At 33.5% G+C, this 18,640-nt stretch overlaps 1 protein-coding gene and 1 long non-coding RNA gene across 2 annotated transcripts; one reads left to right on the top strand and one right to left on the bottom strand.

The window, feature by feature from the left end:
* Nucleotides 1-233: 233 nt before the first annotated feature.
* LOC120183492 lies at nt 234-16,629 on the bottom strand. The gene is made up of 3 exons (XR_005521949.1): nt 16,495-16,629; nt 13,630-13,641; nt 234-245 (listed from the first exon to the last, which is right to left on the bottom strand). It is a non-coding gene; the product is annotated as an uncharacterized LOC120183492 (long non-coding RNA).
* LOC120183491 (probable WRKY transcription factor 31) lies at nt 14,649-17,176 on the top strand. The gene is made up of 6 exons (XM_039188169.1): nt 14,649-14,987; nt 15,077-15,169; nt 15,447-15,614; nt 15,685-16,002; nt 16,091-16,204; nt 16,520-17,176. The coding sequence occupies exons 1-6, from the start codon at nt 14,670-14,672 to the stop codon at nt 17,174-17,176; spliced, it is 1,668 nt and encodes a 555-aa protein (XP_039044100.1). The 5' UTR covers nt 14,649-14,669.
* Nucleotides 17,177-18,640: the final 1,464 nt, after the last annotated feature.

The raw sequence follows: 18,640 nt of genomic DNA, 5'->3' as shown, positions 1-18,640 counted from the left end.
GAGAATGCTTAATCAAACCTTTATCCCTGAAGATATATCCCTCAATAAACTTGACAGAATTATGGGACATATAGCCGCTGACAATTACATAACGTTCACGGATGATGAAATACCTGAAGGCGAAATGGGGTCAGTAAAAGCTTTGAATATCACGACATATTGTCATGGTCATGTTTTGCCAGGAGTATTGATTGACAATGGATCCGCTCTCAACTTGATGCCTCTAGTCACACTTCAAAGAATGGCTGTGGATAAATCACACATGAAGAGTTATCAGAATGTAGTACGAGCTTTTGATGGTACTCAAAAAGAGGTGCTTGGGAAAATGGAAATACCGTTGTTAATCGGACCAGTCGTGTACAATATTGACTTTGTGGTGATGGACATCCACCCTACATATAATTGTTTATTAGGGAGGCCATGGATTCATTCAGCAGGAGCCGTTCCTTCTTCATTACATCAGAAATTGAAATTTGTTATTGATGGACAACTAATATGCGTAGGAGCTGAAGAAGAAATCATTGCGTCTATAACAAGTGATGTTCCATATATTGAAACCAATGATGATGCTCTTGAATGCTCTTTCCGAGCTCTTGAATTTGTCAATGCAACCTTTATTGCAGAAGGAAGCAAAATTCCACATCCCAGATTATCTGATTGTACCAAGATGACGGTACAACAAACTTTAGGCATCGGAGGTAAAGCTGGGAAAGGTTTAGGAAAGAATCTTCAAGGGATTTCAGTTCCTGTAAGTATAAAGATGAAGAAAGATCGTTTTGGGCTTGGATTTAAGCCTAATTTTCAGCAAAAGAACAAAGAGATGAAAAGAAGATGTGAAGACAGAAAGGCAAGGTTGAAAGGAGAATAAATCTTTTGGGAATACATGTTTTTCCCACAATTGAAGACCACATTCAGATCAGGGGGAACAATTAATGTAGAACAACAGCTTGATGAGGCCTTTAAAGAAGAAAAGTTGACGAAAGATCAAAGCATAGTTGAAGAAGCTATGAATGGATTATTTATCAACATGATCAGGAATGACAACAAGACTGGCAAATACTTGGATAGGATTCGCCCATGTTTTCCTGGAGAAACACTCAATAATTGGACCACTGAAGACCTTCATATAGTTTTTAATATTAACACAGAGTAATATTCAGAACTAATCTTTATGTTTAGCTCAAAAGTATGAAAACTTTTTGTTATCTTGTAAAGGAAATTAGGTTAAATATAAGAAATTTTCTTTAAAATTTTCAGATGGCAATCATTCTTTACATTTTCTTACATTTTTACATTTATTTATTTCATAAATTTACTATATTCTTTCGGAAATATGTCCGACTTAAATTTGCAGGTGTCACCATGTTAATAGCATGTTTATTCCTAAATTTAATCAAGAGATAAATTTAGAGCAGCCCATATGTCTGGAAGAAATCAATGGGTGTGAGGATGAGCTGGAATGTGATGTTCCTACTGAATTATTAAGACTGGTAGAAAAAGAAGATAAACAAATTCTACCTCACAAAGAAGAAATTGAAACTGTAAATCTGGGAACAGATGCAGAAATGAAAGAGGTGAAAATTGGTACTACTCTGACAATCCATATAAAACAAGAATTAATAAATCTTCTTCAAGAGTTCAAAGATATCTTCGCCTGGTCTTATCAAGATATGCCTGGTTTGAGTACAGATATAGTAATGCACAAGCTTCCAATCAATCCAGAATATAAACCGGTCCAACAAAAGCTCAGGCGAATGAGGCCATAAAGTGATGCCATTTGGATTAAAAAATGCAGGGGCAACGTATCAAAGAGCCATGGTAACTTTGTTTCATGACATGATGCACAAAGAGATTGAAGTATATGTAGATGACATAATTGCCAAATCCCGAACTGAAGAAGAACATATTCAAAATCTGAGAAAGCTCTTCCAGAGATTGAGGAAGTATCAATTAAAGCTCAACCCCGCTAAATGCACTTTTGGGGTAACTTCCGGGAAACTTTTGGGATTTGTGGTCAGCAAAAAAGGAATCGAGATTGATCCAGATAAAGTAAAAGCAATTCAAGATCTTCCACCACCCAATACAAAAAAAGAAGATCGAGGCTTTTTGGGAAGATTAAATTATATATCTCGGTTCATTTCTCAATTAACTGACAAATGTGATCCAGTGTTCAAATTACTTCGAAAGAACAATCCTGAAGTCTGGAATGATGAATGTCAAGAAACTTTGGATATTATTAAGAAATATTTATCCAATGCCCCCATTTTAGTATCACCAATGCCTGATAGACCATTAATTCTCTACTTGACGGTCTTTGAAAATTTGATGGGATGTGTACTGGGACAGCATGATGAATCTGGAAGAAAAGAAAAAGCTATTTATTATCTGAGCAAGAAATTTACTGATTGTGAAATTCGATATCCACCAATACAAAAATTATGTTGTGCCTTGGTGTGGGCTACTCGAAGACTCAGACAATATATGTTATATCATACTACTGGTTGATATCCAAACTTGATCCTTTGAAATTCTTAATGGAATCACCAGCTTTGACAGGCAGAATGGCTAGATGGCAAATGTTATTATCTGAGTTTGATATTGTATATGTCAACCAAAAAGCGATAAAAGGAAGTGTCATAGCTGATTTTCTGGCCAGTCGTGTATCAAATGATTATCATCCTTTGAGTTTCAATTTTCCAGATGAAGATTTGTTGTGCATATCCATGAATGAAGAAGTCGTAACAAATGATGCATCTGCATCTTGGAAGCTTTACTTTGACGGAGCATCCAACGCTTTGGGATGAGGAATCGGGGCAGTGTTAATTTCTCCAGAAAATATTTATTATCCCTTTACAAGTAGATTGGAGTTCTTTTGCACCAATAACATGGCGGAATATGAAGCTTGTGTCATGGGATTGAAAGCAGCTATAGAAAGAAAAATCAAATGTCTCAAAATATATGGAGATTCATCGTTAGTGGTGTATCAATTACGATGAGAATGGGAAATAAAAGATCCCAAATTGTTGGAATACCGAAATTTTACCCTCAAATTAGTGAAAGAATTTGAGAAAGTCACCTTCAATTATCTCCCTCGAGAAGAAAATCAAATGGCAAATGCTTTGGCTACATTAGCTGCTATGTTTCAGGCAACTAAGAAAGTTGATATGATGCCAATCAAAATGCAAGTATATGAAATTCCTGCACATTGTTATAGTGTGGAAGAAGAGGTAGATGGTAAACCATGGTATCATGATATCCTGCAATATATTAAAAATCAAAGTTATCCACAAAATGCATCTGAAATTGATAAAAAGAACCTTGAGAAGAATGGCTGCTGGATATTTTCTTGATGGCGAGATTATGTATAGAAGAAGCAATGATCAAATGCTATTGAGATGTTTAAATACTAGCGAAGCCAGAAGCATCATTGAAGAAGTACACAGTGGAATATGTGGAACACATGCAAATGGTCTTTCCATGGCCAGAAAAATAATGAGATATGGATACTATTGGGCTACCATGCACACAGATTGCATTGATTATGCAAGGAAATGTCATAAATACCAGATATATGCAGACAAGATTCATGTACCCCCATCTCCTTTACATGTAATGACAGCACCCTAGCCATTTTCTATGTGGGGAATAGATGTCATTGGTGCAATCACACCAAAAACATCGAATGGACATTGTTTCATCCTTGTGGCAATTGATTATTTTACCAAATGGGTTGAAGCTGCTTCATATGCCAATATTAAGAGGTCCACAGTCTGTAAATTCATAAAGAAAGAGATAGTTTGTCGGTATGGCCTACCAGAAAGGATCATTACAGATAATGCTCTGAACCTGAACAACAAAATAATGACCGAACTTTGTGCACAGTTTAAGATCAAACATGCAAACTCAGTGGCATATCGTCCAAAGATGAATGGGGCAGTTGAAGTAGCAAATAAGAACATCAAGAGAATCATTACAAAAACCATTGAAACTTACAAAGATTGGCACGAGAAGTTACCTTTTGCTTTATATACATACCGAACTACTGTTCGAACATCTACTGGGGCAACACCTTTTTATTTAGTCTACGGGATGGAAGCAGTCTTACCAACTGAAGTTGAGATTCCATCGCTTCGAATATTGAGAGAAACAAAATTGGATGAATCCGAATGGATCCAAGCTAGATTTGATCAATTGAACCTTATTGAGGAGAAAAGATTGAAAGCTATTTGCCATGGACAGATGTATCAGAAACGGATGATGAAGTCTCATGACAAGAAAGTACATCCAAGAGAATTCCAAGAGGGTGATCTAGTACTAAAAAAGATCTTGCCTATACATAAAGATTTTCGTGGGAAATTGATGCCTAATTGGGAAGGGCCATACGTTGTAAAAAAGGCCTTTTCCGGAGGAGCGTTGATCTTGGCAGAAATGGATGGAAAAATTCTGAAAAATCCAATAAACTCGGATTCTGTCAAGAAATATTATTCTTGAAGAGAAAAAAAAGAGAAATAAAAAAGAAACAAAAAATAAAAAAAAAAGGAAAAAGAAAAAAAGGGGTCAAGATGAAAACCCGCAAAGGGCATCTTGTAACCAAAGGAAGGATTTGAGTTGAAAACCTGAATGGGCGGCTGAAATGCATATTGATATTAGGCATCTGGCAATCGAACCCTCTTAAGATTTTGACAGTTTGGGAGAAACTTCACATCTACAAGCATTTTGACAACGTTTGAGATCTTCCAGACAAAAGCTTACATCATTACTCTAAATTGTGTCAATTTGATTAATTTAGAAATACTTATGCTAATAATTTGTTGAGTCATTTGAATTTTTATCATTCTTATGCTTGCCATAACTTTGAATACAATTCTATCTATTTCAAGTTCAATTTATTTGAGATTCAATTTATTTTCGAAAATTCAATTTATAATTTTGAAATAAGTTAAAGATTTCTGAATATCACTTTATGTTAATACTTTTAAAGGCATGGAATTCAAAGTAAGCAAATTATCACCATCATAAAGCCATGAACAAGTCATTATCATCACTCTGGTTATATAGGGTAACATTGGTTACAGTATTCCAAAAGTTGAAGATGACCAGTTTTACTGTCAACTAAACCGTTCCATGATTCGAAAAGAGTGGGATATATTGGAGCAGCAGAAGAGACAATTTGTTGTAGCAATCATTGCAAGTAAAATGCACCAACAAAAATCTTCAAGCCCATGAATGATGTTTATTTTTTCCAATAAGGTTGTTACACGGGATGCTACTGACAACAAGGTCGAATTCGCCAAATCTACTCATCAATTGCTCCAACCGATCATCATTCAGTTCTTGCATATTTGTTTTCAAAAGTATGCCAAGACAGTAAAAGGCAACTTCTGCATCATTAATCCCAGAGAAAAGAGACAGGACATTGATACCACCATGGAACATGTCTCTATACAGATCCTTGTGTATGGTTTTTAGGGAAACCTAGAAGCATTTCCACCTCATCAGATTCAAGTGGAACAATTTTATTCTTTTCAACTTATACCAGATTCCATTTTCAGCACTCATCAAGAACATACTTCTGGACACTCGAAGGTGGCTCATTGTCATAAGCTTCAAGAGCCTTACAGATTCAAATTCTAGGAATTTCAAAGATTTTGGCAAAGATTCAAATTCATCATTTGATGGATCAGCTTTTCCAGAAGAAAAAAAAGTTCATAATGAGAAGAACTCATCTGAAGAAGGAATAAGAAATTCACAATGAGAAGAGCTTGTTCAACCTTTTGCTCAAATCCATCATTTGCTGGATCAGCTTTTCCAGAAAAAGTTCATAATGAGAAGAACTTGTTCAACTTTTTGCTTAAATTCATCACTCAGTGGAACAACAGTACCAATTAGAGTTCATAATGAGAAGAACTCACCTAAAGAAGGAAGAAGAAGTTCATAATGAGAAGAACTTGTTCAACTTTTTTGCTTGAATTCATCATTCAATGGATCAGCATTACCATTTCGAGTTCATAATAAGAAGAACTCATCTGAAGAAGGAAGAAGAAGTTCATAATGAGAAGAATTTGTTCAACGTTTTGTTTAAATTCATTATTTGATGGATTAACATTGCCAGGTAGAGTTCATAATGAGAAGAACTCATCATCTGAAGAAGGAAGAAGAAATTCATAATGAGAAGAATTTGTTCAACCTTTTGTTTAAATTCATTATTTGATGGATTAACATTGCCAGGTAGAGTTCATAATGAGAAGAACTCATCATCTGAAGAAGGAAGAAGAAGTTCATAATGAGAAGAATTTGTTCAACTTTTTGCTCAAATCCATCACTTGATGGATCGGTTTTTTTTAGAGAAGTTCATAATGAGAAGAACTCATCTGAAGAAGAAAAAGTTCACAATGAGAAGAGCTTATTCAACCTTTTGCATAATTCTATCACAGAAGCAGATATATTAGCATCAACCTTTCTAGAGAAAGTTCATAATGAGAAGAACTCATCTGAAGGAGAAAGAAGAAGTTCATAATGAGAAGAGCTTATTCAACCTTTTGAATGACTCTATCACAGAAGGAAATAGGTCAACATCATCCCCAGCGAAAAGTTCATAATGAGAAGAACTCATCTGAAGAAAGAGAAGAATTTATTCAACATCTCCATCATAATCAAGTGAAGCCAAATGGATAAAAAAAAATTTATCTTTTCATCTTTGCCCTATTCTTGTTAATACAAGAATGATCAAAGAGGGGCAGCTGAAGATACTAAATTTTTTTTACCCATTTTATTATTATTATAATTATTATTATAAATATTATTATTATAATTATTATTATTATTATTATTATTATTATATATATTATTATTATTATTAAAAAATAATAATAATAATAATTACAAACAGGCCCATATTATCTGGCCCAATTACAAATTCAGATGGCCCAACTAAACCCTAACAGATTAGGGTTTGATCTAACCCTAGCCATATTATTATAATTATTATAAATATTATTATTATAATTATTATTATTATTATTATATATATATATTATTATTATTATTAAAAAATAATAATAATAATAATTACAAACAGGCCCATATTATCTGGCCCAATTACAAATTCAGATGGCCCAACTAAACCCTAACAGATTAGGGTTTGATCTAACCCTAGCCATCTCATCATCTCAGCCGTTGGATCTGAGAGATCCAACGGCCCACACTCCTTCAAATGTAAACCTTAGGGTATGATACCCTAGGGCCACGCGGCCGCCGCAGATGCTCGAACCCACTTCAGCCACGACGCCGCCGCCTCGCTGAAGACTTCAGAAGCTTTGTTGTTTCAACACCCGCCGCCCACGTTGCAAGCTTTAGGGGTGAGTCACCACATAGCTCGGTGACTCACCGAACTCCACCCTTAGGATCGGTCCGAGACAAGCGCCGGTGATGGCTATAAAGCCATCACCCAACCTGCAAAGAAAACAGAGGACAACCAGCAAAAACACAAAAAAAGGAGAAGAGAGGAAGAACAACAGCCAGAGAGATACAGAGAACAACCACAACAACCGGTAGACCACAGAAATTAAAAGAAGAGAGAATAGAGAAACTTACCGAGGAAACCATAGTCATCGGAGACTCCTCGCGTCATCGAAAAGCCGAAAACCGAAGGTAAAAAAAATTAGATCTACAGGAACCTAAGGGTTTTTAGGGAAAACAAAGACCGAATTCGGTCTTAGGGCGTTTAGATCTATATTTTAGGAAAAGTTGGAAATTTCCGACCACCGGAGGCGGTGGCCGGCGGCAGGGATTACGGCGGCAGACGGCTGCCGCCCGGTAACCAGCTTCCCTCCGATGAGGGAAGCTAGAGAGAACCGAGAGAGCTTATTCTTCTCTCGTTTTTGAGAGAGAATAAGAAATGAAAAATGAGGTTGCTAGCCCTTCGGGCCAGCTATGAAGGGTTATATATATCCCTTCCCGAATGACGTCGTTTTGGGAAGGGGTATATACGTAATTTATATGTATGGTTAAACCCTTTCCGCAGCCATCGTAACTTGTAATTCTTACATTTTAGTCACTAAATCAAATTTATAATCCTTTTATTTGGTCTCTAAATTTTATTTATTTATTTTAGCCCTTAACCGTAATTATAAAATTTTAGATAAATTACTGATTTAATCCTTTAATTTTAATAAATAATATTTTAATCCTGAGTATACATTTTTAATTTATTTTAATTTGATATTCGAACTTTATATAATTTTATTTTAGTCACTAAATTAATAAATAAGGAAAATGGCATGTTAAATCCCTATATTTTCAAATAATTATGAATTAGGTATTTAATTTTAATTTTATTATAATTTAGTCACTAATTTTAAATATTTTCATTTATTTTACTGCTTTTAAATATATAGTTCTAATTATATTTTTATTGTTTTAATTTTACTTGTTTATATATTATTTTTATTATTATTATATAGTCATATAAATATATATATAATAAATAATAATTTATATTTTTTTTTACATAAATTGTTTTAATATTTATTTATTTATTTTTGAATATCGAAGAAAAGGGCAGTCTTAATACAACTGGATGTCATATTCTGGTATTTTAAAATTAAATATTATAAAAAATTATAATTTAATTTAAATTATTATATTAATATTTAATATCAAAGAAAAGAGCTGTCTTAAGGCACCTAGAAGTCCTTTTCTGATATTTCTAACTAAAAAATATTTATTTATAAATATACATAAAATTTTTTCTCATAATTATAATTTTGAAATAATAGGATTATAAATTAAATATATTTTGAATTTTTAAATTTCTAATAATAGAGACAATTTATAATTAAAAAGTACCAATTTTGGGCGTTGTAGGGGTGTTAATCCTTCCCTAAACGTAACCGACCACGAATCCCTTTTTATTATTAAAAAGAATGAATTTTTGGTTAAAACGCAGATCAGTTTATCTTTTAATTGATGTTTTCTTAAAAATTCTTTTAAAAGATATTTTTTTTAGGTATTCGACCTACCTGACCCAAAAGGCCGATGGCGACTCCCAAATTATTTTAAAAAACATTTATTCACATCACTTTTCCCGCCAAGTAAAAAAATTCGTGCCCGGACGAAAACCGGTTACGACACCATGTGTCATCAATAATTTTTTTAGATGCAAATATTATTGATGGGTAATATGACTCATGATAATGTATTCTGACTGACTTAAAGGGTGAATTATACATGATGATGGAAATGGAATTCAAATATGTTTTATTATAATTATGAAATCTACACAAATATGATAAGTTATTTAATTAGAAATATGTTTCACATTTCAAGTTTAAAGAGCCAAGGACCAAGGAAAATGATTCAATCCGAATTTTCAAATCGAATTTCTCCTATTACTCACAAATTAGATATAATTGTATTCATTTTGGGTTCATTTTTCTATTTTTTAAATCATACCTCAACTGTGTACTATATTTGTTCCACTAAATATGTCTCTTTTGGTTTTTAAATTATCTAAATAAAAATATCCTATTACAAAAGTCAACAAACAACAATACTTATATTTCATATTTTTTTTATACATTTCTCTCTTTTACACTTATGAAAATAAATCAATCAAATCTACCCATTACCTTTTTAAGAATAACTTTGTCATTTCCGGATTACATATTTTCAAATCACATGCATGCATCTAGGATATATTATTACGTGCATGAGAGATACGATTCTTGTAAATCGACCTGAAATTTGGTCTAAGGTCCTCCTTTATAATCGTCAACAAAGTTGGTGGGTTGTCAGTGTGCTTTTCTTCCCGCACGTCTGCTGCGGCACTTTTATTCAAGGTTTCACCAGACATGGCTGCCATTACTTTGACTTGAATTTCGGATCATTAGCAAGAGGACGTGGTGTTAGATTTTTTAAATAATATAAAATGTTCCAATTGTGACATTGTATTTAGAGCCAGGAGCAGATGTATATAGTCTCCAAAGGGAGTAACTACATACCCATTAATTTTTAGATCCGACACTATTTAGAGCATATTGAATTTGAGTCACCCCGTAATAGATATTTATAATACTAGATCAAAATTAATAAACGGATCAAATACCAATAATAATTTATATATATAAAGTATTGTAAGAACCATACATTTAAAGGAGATAAAAGAAAATTTGAACATTTCACTCAACTAGGAGAGGCACCTTTTGACTATAGGAATCTGATACCCCACGGCCAGTTGAACCTATTAAATATGCTGTTTTATAGCCCACGTTTTCTTTAACTTATGCCGGTATGAACTCATCACGAATAAGATACAACAAATATATTAAAAGAACTTTTGAATTAAGTGACAGATCTTGATAAAATAAATTGAGAATTCATTTAAAATTTTCGAATAACGGGATTTTCAAAAGATTAAAGGAGAATTTAATTAAAAATATTCAAGGAAATTAAAAGATAGAAAATTTAAAAGGACCAAATTATTATTTTAAAAAGGCTTGAGAGGTCAAATGCTAATTTTCTAAAATTTTAGGGACAGCTTTTTACCGCCCGCCTCTGTTTGAATGGATCTTTGTTCATTATACTCATAATATGCTCTTCCCTTTCCTTAATCTTATTTGTTTTCGGGCGTCATATGTTTGAAACTTTGAATATATATAACATCGATTCTTGTATTATATATGAATATTATTATTCATTTGTACTATAATTTGTATTACTACACCCAAAATAAATATTATAATAAATAAACAAAATTATAATTACATTCATATAATTATATCTATAATCAATTATTATAATATATATAAAATTTAAATACGAGTACTCAGAATCTCGATACATGAATCTTACAAAGGAAACAAAGGCCTCGTTGGCTACATTCCGATGTGTGAACAAGACAATGTGCACGCATAGGAATCTCAAACTCCAACAGCTTAGTTTCCCTATAGCCCAATCAAAACTGTATATTTTTTTATTTTACCATACGGTCACCAAACATTAGTGCAATAAGCTTTTGGGTCCAATCAAAATTGTCAAATTATGCGGACATCCTTTGGTTTTTCCCATTCCTCGATGTCGACGGTAAAGAATGTAAGCTATTGGCATACAATTCAAATTTTAGTCATCAACTTTTGGCCTCCCATTCCACATTCACCTTCAATTTTTTTCAAAAGATAAGAAAATAAAGCAAATAAAAGCTGTCACCGTATGTTGAAAACCCATCTACAAACTTTTTCAAACAAGAGAAAGTTTTTTTCTTTTTATTTTTCTCGATCTAAAAGTATATAACCGAATTTATATGATGTTGGAAGTGATACTAAAATATTGTTAATTTATCGGTCAAGAATCGAATTTTAATACTTGTTATGGTGGAATTATAATGAAATTTCTGCTTATAATTAGTTTTTTCAAACTTTTATCTTGATTTCCTTCTTATATTTCGATGACTAAAAGCAACCATGAAAGGATAAGAGAATAAGGATTATTTAAAACCCAAATTTCGATTCGTTTTTAGATATGCTTCACGTCAAATATGAGTTAGAATTTAATGCCCAGAAATATATTTAGACTAAAAGAATGGCATAGTTGATATGATACATATATTTTGAGGATTCAGTTAAAATATACTAAGCTTTTAAGATCAATTTAAAATATGAACTATGTTACGGGGATGTTCGACGAAAATAACCCAAATCTAACAACATTAGACTGATCCTTCAAGAGTATATTGCATCATCCAATTGCAGAAAGTCATGTAACTTATTCAAACATTTTGGTTGTAGACTTTTAAACTTTTGATTAAATTTTATATAATTTTTTAATATGTAAAATTTGTTTAAATGAGGTATCTTATGTAATATAATAATGAATTTTTAAAAATGTCAGATAAAAGCAGAAGAAAGTCTAAACAAATGAGACGGTCCCACCGGTAAACAACCAATAGAGAACAGATCTGAAACGTGGGAGTGGGAAGCTAAGGTGGGGCCAAGTGGGGACCAAGACACTGCCCCCACCCGGTCACCGGTCGATAAGAGAGCCGGGCCGTCAAATTCGTTGACCTGGTTTTCCATCTCCTTGTTTGTTCTACTTTTTTTTTCCTTTTTAAATCACGTGGAGAAACTATACATTTAATACCCAACTCAGCGATACAAATTACTGTTACGATAGTATTTTCCATCGGATTATGTTTATCGTAATTATAAATATAATAAATGTTGTTATATTAATTGTTGGTATCGCGGTCATACTATAACAGTCACAAAGAACACGTCTATCACTATATAGTAGGCGCTATCGTTGTAGCGGACAACTATTTAAATCTCTATCCCAACTATTATTTTTATTATATTTTAATCATATAACTATTTCTTTCAAAATCATATCTAAATTTACTTTTTGGTTTCATTTTTGTTATTCACTATTAAAAAATAATATAATTGTTGACATAATTTTTTAATGATAATGTGGTATAACCTTATGATGTCATGTCATCATCATAATTAGTTTTTTAACACTAGTGGACCAAAATAAAACCAAAGTTAAATATTAAATATGATTTTATCATTTTATAAAAGTAATAGTTGGATGATCAAAATGAAATTAAAATGATAGTTAGGTCTAAACTTGTAATTTACCCTAAATTGTTTTCCTAAACAACGTTACATAAACTATGTTTTTTTAAGTATCTAAATTATTTTTTAGTCAAACTAAATCCTTAAATTGTTATATATAACCACTTTAATTACCTAAACTATTTTTTGTCAAAATAAATCCCTAAACTATGAGTCTTTTTTCCTTTAATCCCCTAAACTATTTTTTAGTAAAAACAAGTACATACTTTTTGTGTGATGTGTTAACATTTTATTGGTCGAAAAATATTTTTCTAACTAAAAAAATGGTAGGACTTAAAATGATTAAATATAATCATGTAAGTATTTAATTTGACCAAAAAATAATTTAGTTACTCAAAAAAATATATATAATTTAAGTACTTTTTTACTTTAAGTCGTTCATTAAAAAATTAACATGATGAATTCAAAACAATGGTATTAAGAAAAAAAATCCACATCCCTTTTCAAATAAAACAATTAATAGTATAAATTATTTGAAGTAATTAATAATATTACATAAATAAATACATCAAATGGTGTCTAATAAAATATAATAATTAATCAATATACTTTTAATTGAATTATAAGAAATATAATATATTTTTTTGACGAATTATCATTTCGATCTTAATCCCACCTAAAGGGTAATAGAATATAGGACTCTAAGGGAAGAAAAGACTCCTAAGGGGAAAAGAAAACGTTCTTGGCGAGTCTAGATTCTAAAACTCATGATATAAGAGAATATGAAAAGATAAAAATAAACAGTTTGGTCAACTAACTAAATATATTTGTTATAATATCTTTTAGTATATCAAATTTAAATAATATAAATGAAAAAAATAGCATCAAAAGGGTTTATTCTTCATAAAATGTAATAGGAATTCTTGTGGTTATAACTTATAATCTCATAAAAGAAAGCGTATACTAATTAGATCTGGAATTTAAATATAGGGACTAAAAGTGTAGATGGACCCAAGATGAAATCACAACCACCAATCAATTAACTCAACAACTCCACTGGTAATTTAGTCTGGATGAGAACAATGGGGCAAAAGGGTAGTTTGCTTTAGTTTCCACAAGGGGAAGCGAGAGGGGGAAAAGGCAATATCCAGCTGGAACCGTGACGCGCCGTCTGACGTAGAAAAACCAAAAAGGTCACATCAAATTCTAAAAAGTCCAAAATCATAGACGGCTGATAAAATTAAAGGGTAAATTACTATGTCAGTGAACTATATTTAAATGATATTTTTGGTCACTAAATTTTCACAAGTTTATAAATAATCATTACATTTATTGAATTATTACGAAATGAACACTGGAATGTTATAATAAATGAAGACGTTTGATAAATTTTAATGACCATTTTATAAGGACGGTGATTCAATCCAATTTTTACAGGTTTAAACTCGATAAGATAGTTTTTTTTAAAGAATCAAGTTTAGGTAAGATCGAGTTCGAGGTTATGGTGAAAAATCTCTTACCTAATTCGTTCTAGACGATAATATAATTTTCTTCTACATATTTAAGGATGATTGCTATAATAACCATCTACTATATATATATTTTTATTTAAAACATTATTTTGATGAATAATAATAAATTATATGTGTTGAATCGAAAATAAGTTTTTACCACAAAATTATGGGTTGGATGAGACCTTTCTAAACTTGGGTGGAGTTCAGGTGGTGGGGATATGATTATAGGGTTGAGTTGATCTAAAATTTGATCCAGCTTGACCCATTGTCATCCCTAACATCAATAATAGTGTGATAAAATTTGATGATTATTTTAGAATGTTTAAAAGTTCAGTGACTAAAACAATTATTTGAGTGTAATTTAGTGACCTATTCTGTACTTTTTCCAAATATAAATTGAACTAATTGGAAAGAAAAATCTTGGTTCGTTTCCAATTTCCAAACCCTTTTTATAGGCGACCCCATTGCACCGTTTCAAGAGTTCACAGATTTCACATAACCTCTTCCATCATTTTCCAAGCAAATTTCTCTCTTGTGTCTTCTTCCAGCTCTTCCATAAAAGCAGAATCTTTTTGTTTAATTTATGGACAAAGTATGGGGTCTTACCCTTGAATCCGATCCAGTGACTAATAATTTCTTCTCCACCAAAACAAGTTCCAACACAGGTGCTATCTTCAGGTTGAACCATCAACGAGACATGTTTCATTTCCCGATTAGCCTTGCCGGGTCGAGAGACGACCGCCGGGGAACCTCCGCTTCTTCGTCATCGCCGTCGGATGATACACGGCTCCCCGTCGACGAGGTTGACTTTTTCTCCGATAAGAAATCCAGGGTGATCGACGATGATCGTGTTGAGAAGGAACACGGCGAACCCGCTCCTGCATCCGATTTAGATGTAAATGTAAGAGGATGATCGTGTTCAGAGTATTTTATTTTATTTTATTTTAACCTTAACTATAATTAGTTATGAAGTTTTTCTCCTAAATCTAGACTGGGTTGCTTCTTCTGACTGCCGGAAGTGATCAATCAACTGTTGACGACGGAGTCTCATCGGATATGGAAGATAGGAGAGCCAAGGATGAAGTAAGAGGATGATACTGTTTAAACTAAAAATTCATTTTTTGTCGAATTTTTATTTAGTCACTGTCTTCTTTGAACTTTTAAAAATTAATCCTGTTTTTACTTTAGAGATATTAATCTCTCTACTGATTTGAAAGTTTAAATCCAGCTGAAAACACTGTTTTTTGTGTTATCCAGAGAGGAATTAAATTTTAAAAGTTGGAAGAACATAGGACTAAGGGAATAATTAAACCTTTTATTATTTTGAATCGGCAAACTGAATAATTTTGTTTTGTTTCAGCTGGCGCAATTACAAGTGGAGTTGAAATTCATGAATGCTGAAAACCAAAAGCTTAAAGACATGCTCAGTCATGTCAACAACAATTACACTGCTCTCCAGATGCACCTTGTCGGCTTAATGCAACAGCAAAGAAACCGAGAAACCGAAACCACCCAAGAACAGCAGCAGGTTAAATTCGAAACCGAATCGAATATCGAACTCTTTACGGTAGCTGACATAAAATATGTTCGAATTTCAGGTCCAAGAAGTGAAATCCGAAAAGAAACATGGTGAAGAGATAATGCCTTTGAAACTATTAGATGTTCGCCCCTCCGGTGGAGCCGAAGCAGCCGAGATGGTGTCGACTTATTCTTCGTCAGAAGAAAGAACACGTTCGGTGACTCCGCAAAACAACGTGGAAAAAAGAGTCGGTAGAGAAGAGAGCCCAGAATCTGAGAGCTGGGGACCTAATAGCAAAGTCCCGAAGCTGAATTCGGGGAAACCGACCGATCAATCCGTCGAGCCCACCATGAGGAAAGCCCGTGTTTCAGTTCGAGCTCGATCGGAAGCTCCCATGGTATGCGTTATACCATGCTTTAATCAGTTTTTTAACTTTGAAATTGTAAATCGTCGACAAACTAATTGATCATTGATTTGGTACACAGATCACCGATGGATGCCAATGGAGAAAATATGGGCAAAAGATGGCTAAAGGAAATCCTTGTCCTCGAGCTTATTACCGATGCACGATGGCTGTTGGTTGTCCTGTTCGGAAACAAGTAAGTTGCAATCTTCGTCTTGTTGATTTTTAAGGGTTAATTGTATAAAAAGTCCTTTAATGATGGCTCAAATTCTAAATTAGACATTAAATGTTAGTTCGATTAGTCGTTGAACATGTATAAAACACATAATTCAATTGTTATAAAGGTTAGGACTAATTGCAAGGATGTGAAAAGATATTACTAACACTTTCAGGGATCAGTATTTGAAGCCACAGTTTGAGGACAAGTGTTGGATTAACCCTTTTTTCCATTTTGATGTTATCTAGATTTCATGCCCTGAAGCTGACTTATTTTTTTTATGATCAATCTCAGGTTCAACGCTGCGCGGATGATAGAACAATCTTGATAACAACATACGAGGGCAACCACAATCACCCATTGCCGCCGGCCGCAATGGCAATGGCATCGACGACGGAAGCAGCCGCTAGCATGTTGCTTTCAGGTTCAATGCCAAGTGCTGATGGTATCATGAACCAAAACTTGCTTGCCAGGGCAATCCTCCCATGCTCCCCAAGTATGGCAACCATTTCGGCCTCGGCCCCGTTCCCCACCGTGACATTGGACCTCACACATTCACCGAACCCTCTACAATTCCGAAGCCCGCCGCCACCGCAGCCACAGCCGCCTCTGCAATACCAAGTCCCTTTCCCCGGCCAACCCCGAAGTCTGCCTCAAGTTTTTGGCCAGCCAATGTATAATCAGTCAAAATTCTCAGGCCTGCAGTTGTCACAAGAAATGGGGTCTTCACAATTAGGCCTCCAACACCAAGTCCCATACCCACCATCGCAGCAGCAGCCTCAACAGCCTTCGTTGGCCGACACGGTTAGTGCCGCCACAGCTGCCATCACCAACGATCCTAACTTCACGGCTGCTCTCGCTGCTGCCATCACATCCATCATCGGCGGTGCTCACCCGAATAGCAGCAGCAACACTTCCAACACCACCACCACATCAAACAATAGACAATAATTAAGATCTTAGAGACATTTTTTGAACTGTTGAAAAGAAGATTACATGTTTATATTTTTTTTGTACTTTGTCATTCATTTTTTTTATTATTGTTCTATGACTTTGAATAATTCTGTTCAGTTCTTCGAGTAAATACTCACACAAAAAACATAATTTCCTTCCTCAACCCTATCCATTTACTTCTGTTTTTAAAGGATAAATTACACTACTAGTCCCTAAGCTTCTCTAACCTTTGATCCGTTGTGTAACTTATAAAATTACAATTTTCCCACAAGAAAACGAAAGGTAACTTTCTCGAGGGTGTGGAATATCCTACACTAACCAGTCCAGAAAATACGGCTGCTACACTTTGACACGTAACTTATACGTATATTAAGAAACAATAGACTTTTTAGTAGGAGACTTCAAGGCAACTACGTCTGCATTGAATACAAGGAAAAGAAAAGTCGATGGAAAAGATGCTTGTTTGGGTCAAATTTGATTCAATGAAGAAGATGAGGATATTATAGGTTTGCAGTTTCATGGAAGTTGCGATTATTTCAATGGACAACTCGGTTACGTTTGTTTGACTTTCCGTGCGTCCACTTGAGTGTCATCTTCATGGTAATTAAAACATCCCATCTTGTGTGATTTTTTTGGGTCTAATTGTGTTTTAGCCTTCTGCTATGTTTAAATTTGAAATTTAATTTTATTCTTTTATTTGTTATGATATTATCTCTTTACTTTCAAAATAGTGGTGACCACTCCAATAAGTTAACACTATAAATTATTTTGATGAACTAAACTGGAATGTCTGGTTGAATCAATTGAATGGAAATTAGTAGTCTGATTAATTCAACGGTGGGGTAAAAGAAAAATTAGAGGGAACAGTTGTCAACCATTAAAGATATCAAGAGTTGTCACATCCCAAAGTTAGAATTAAATTGAAGTACCTGTAGAGGTTTTGTGCCGTTTCATGAGTTTTCAAAAGTATAAGGATTCGGACTAACCCGAAATAAAATTAAATCAAACCTTATAGGCTTACAAGAAACTTTGTCCAATTAGGAAGTGAATTGGGCTTGGTTGAGCCCAAGATGAATTAAAAAAAAGTACTTTTGATTGAGGCTAAACAACTGAGGTCTAAAGTTGTAATACCCCCCCCCCCCAAAAAGTCTTTTAAAGGCCGATTCCTCTTTTATGAGGGTTATGTCACCGTGAGAATCACCCCACTTCATCCTAGTCTTCTTCCTTTCAAAACACCCTTCTCCTCCTCTTTTTGTTAAGTAAAGGTTGATGCTTTGTTAACATATTTCGATTATTATATATATATATATATATATATTCAATATTTTCACGTCAAATTCGAAATAAGTAATGATTTGGATGAGTAACAATTATTACCATGATTTTGGTCACATGAAGTGTCGTCGGTATTATTTTTCAAAGGAATAATTAAAGTTTGCACTTGTGTGTGCATGCATTTGG

This window comes from Hibiscus syriacus, unplaced genomic scaffold (genome assembly GCF_006381635.1).
Source record: "Hibiscus syriacus cultivar Baekdansim isolate YM2019G1 unplaced genomic scaffold, ASM638163v2 tig00112762_pilon, whole genome shotgun sequence".
In the NCBI taxonomy this organism is placed as follows: Eukaryota; Viridiplantae; Streptophyta; class Magnoliopsida; order Malvales; family Malvaceae; genus Hibiscus; species Hibiscus syriacus.
The sequence above is the reverse complement of the archived record's forward strand: the minus strand, read 5'-3'. Positions and strand labels throughout refer to the sequence as shown.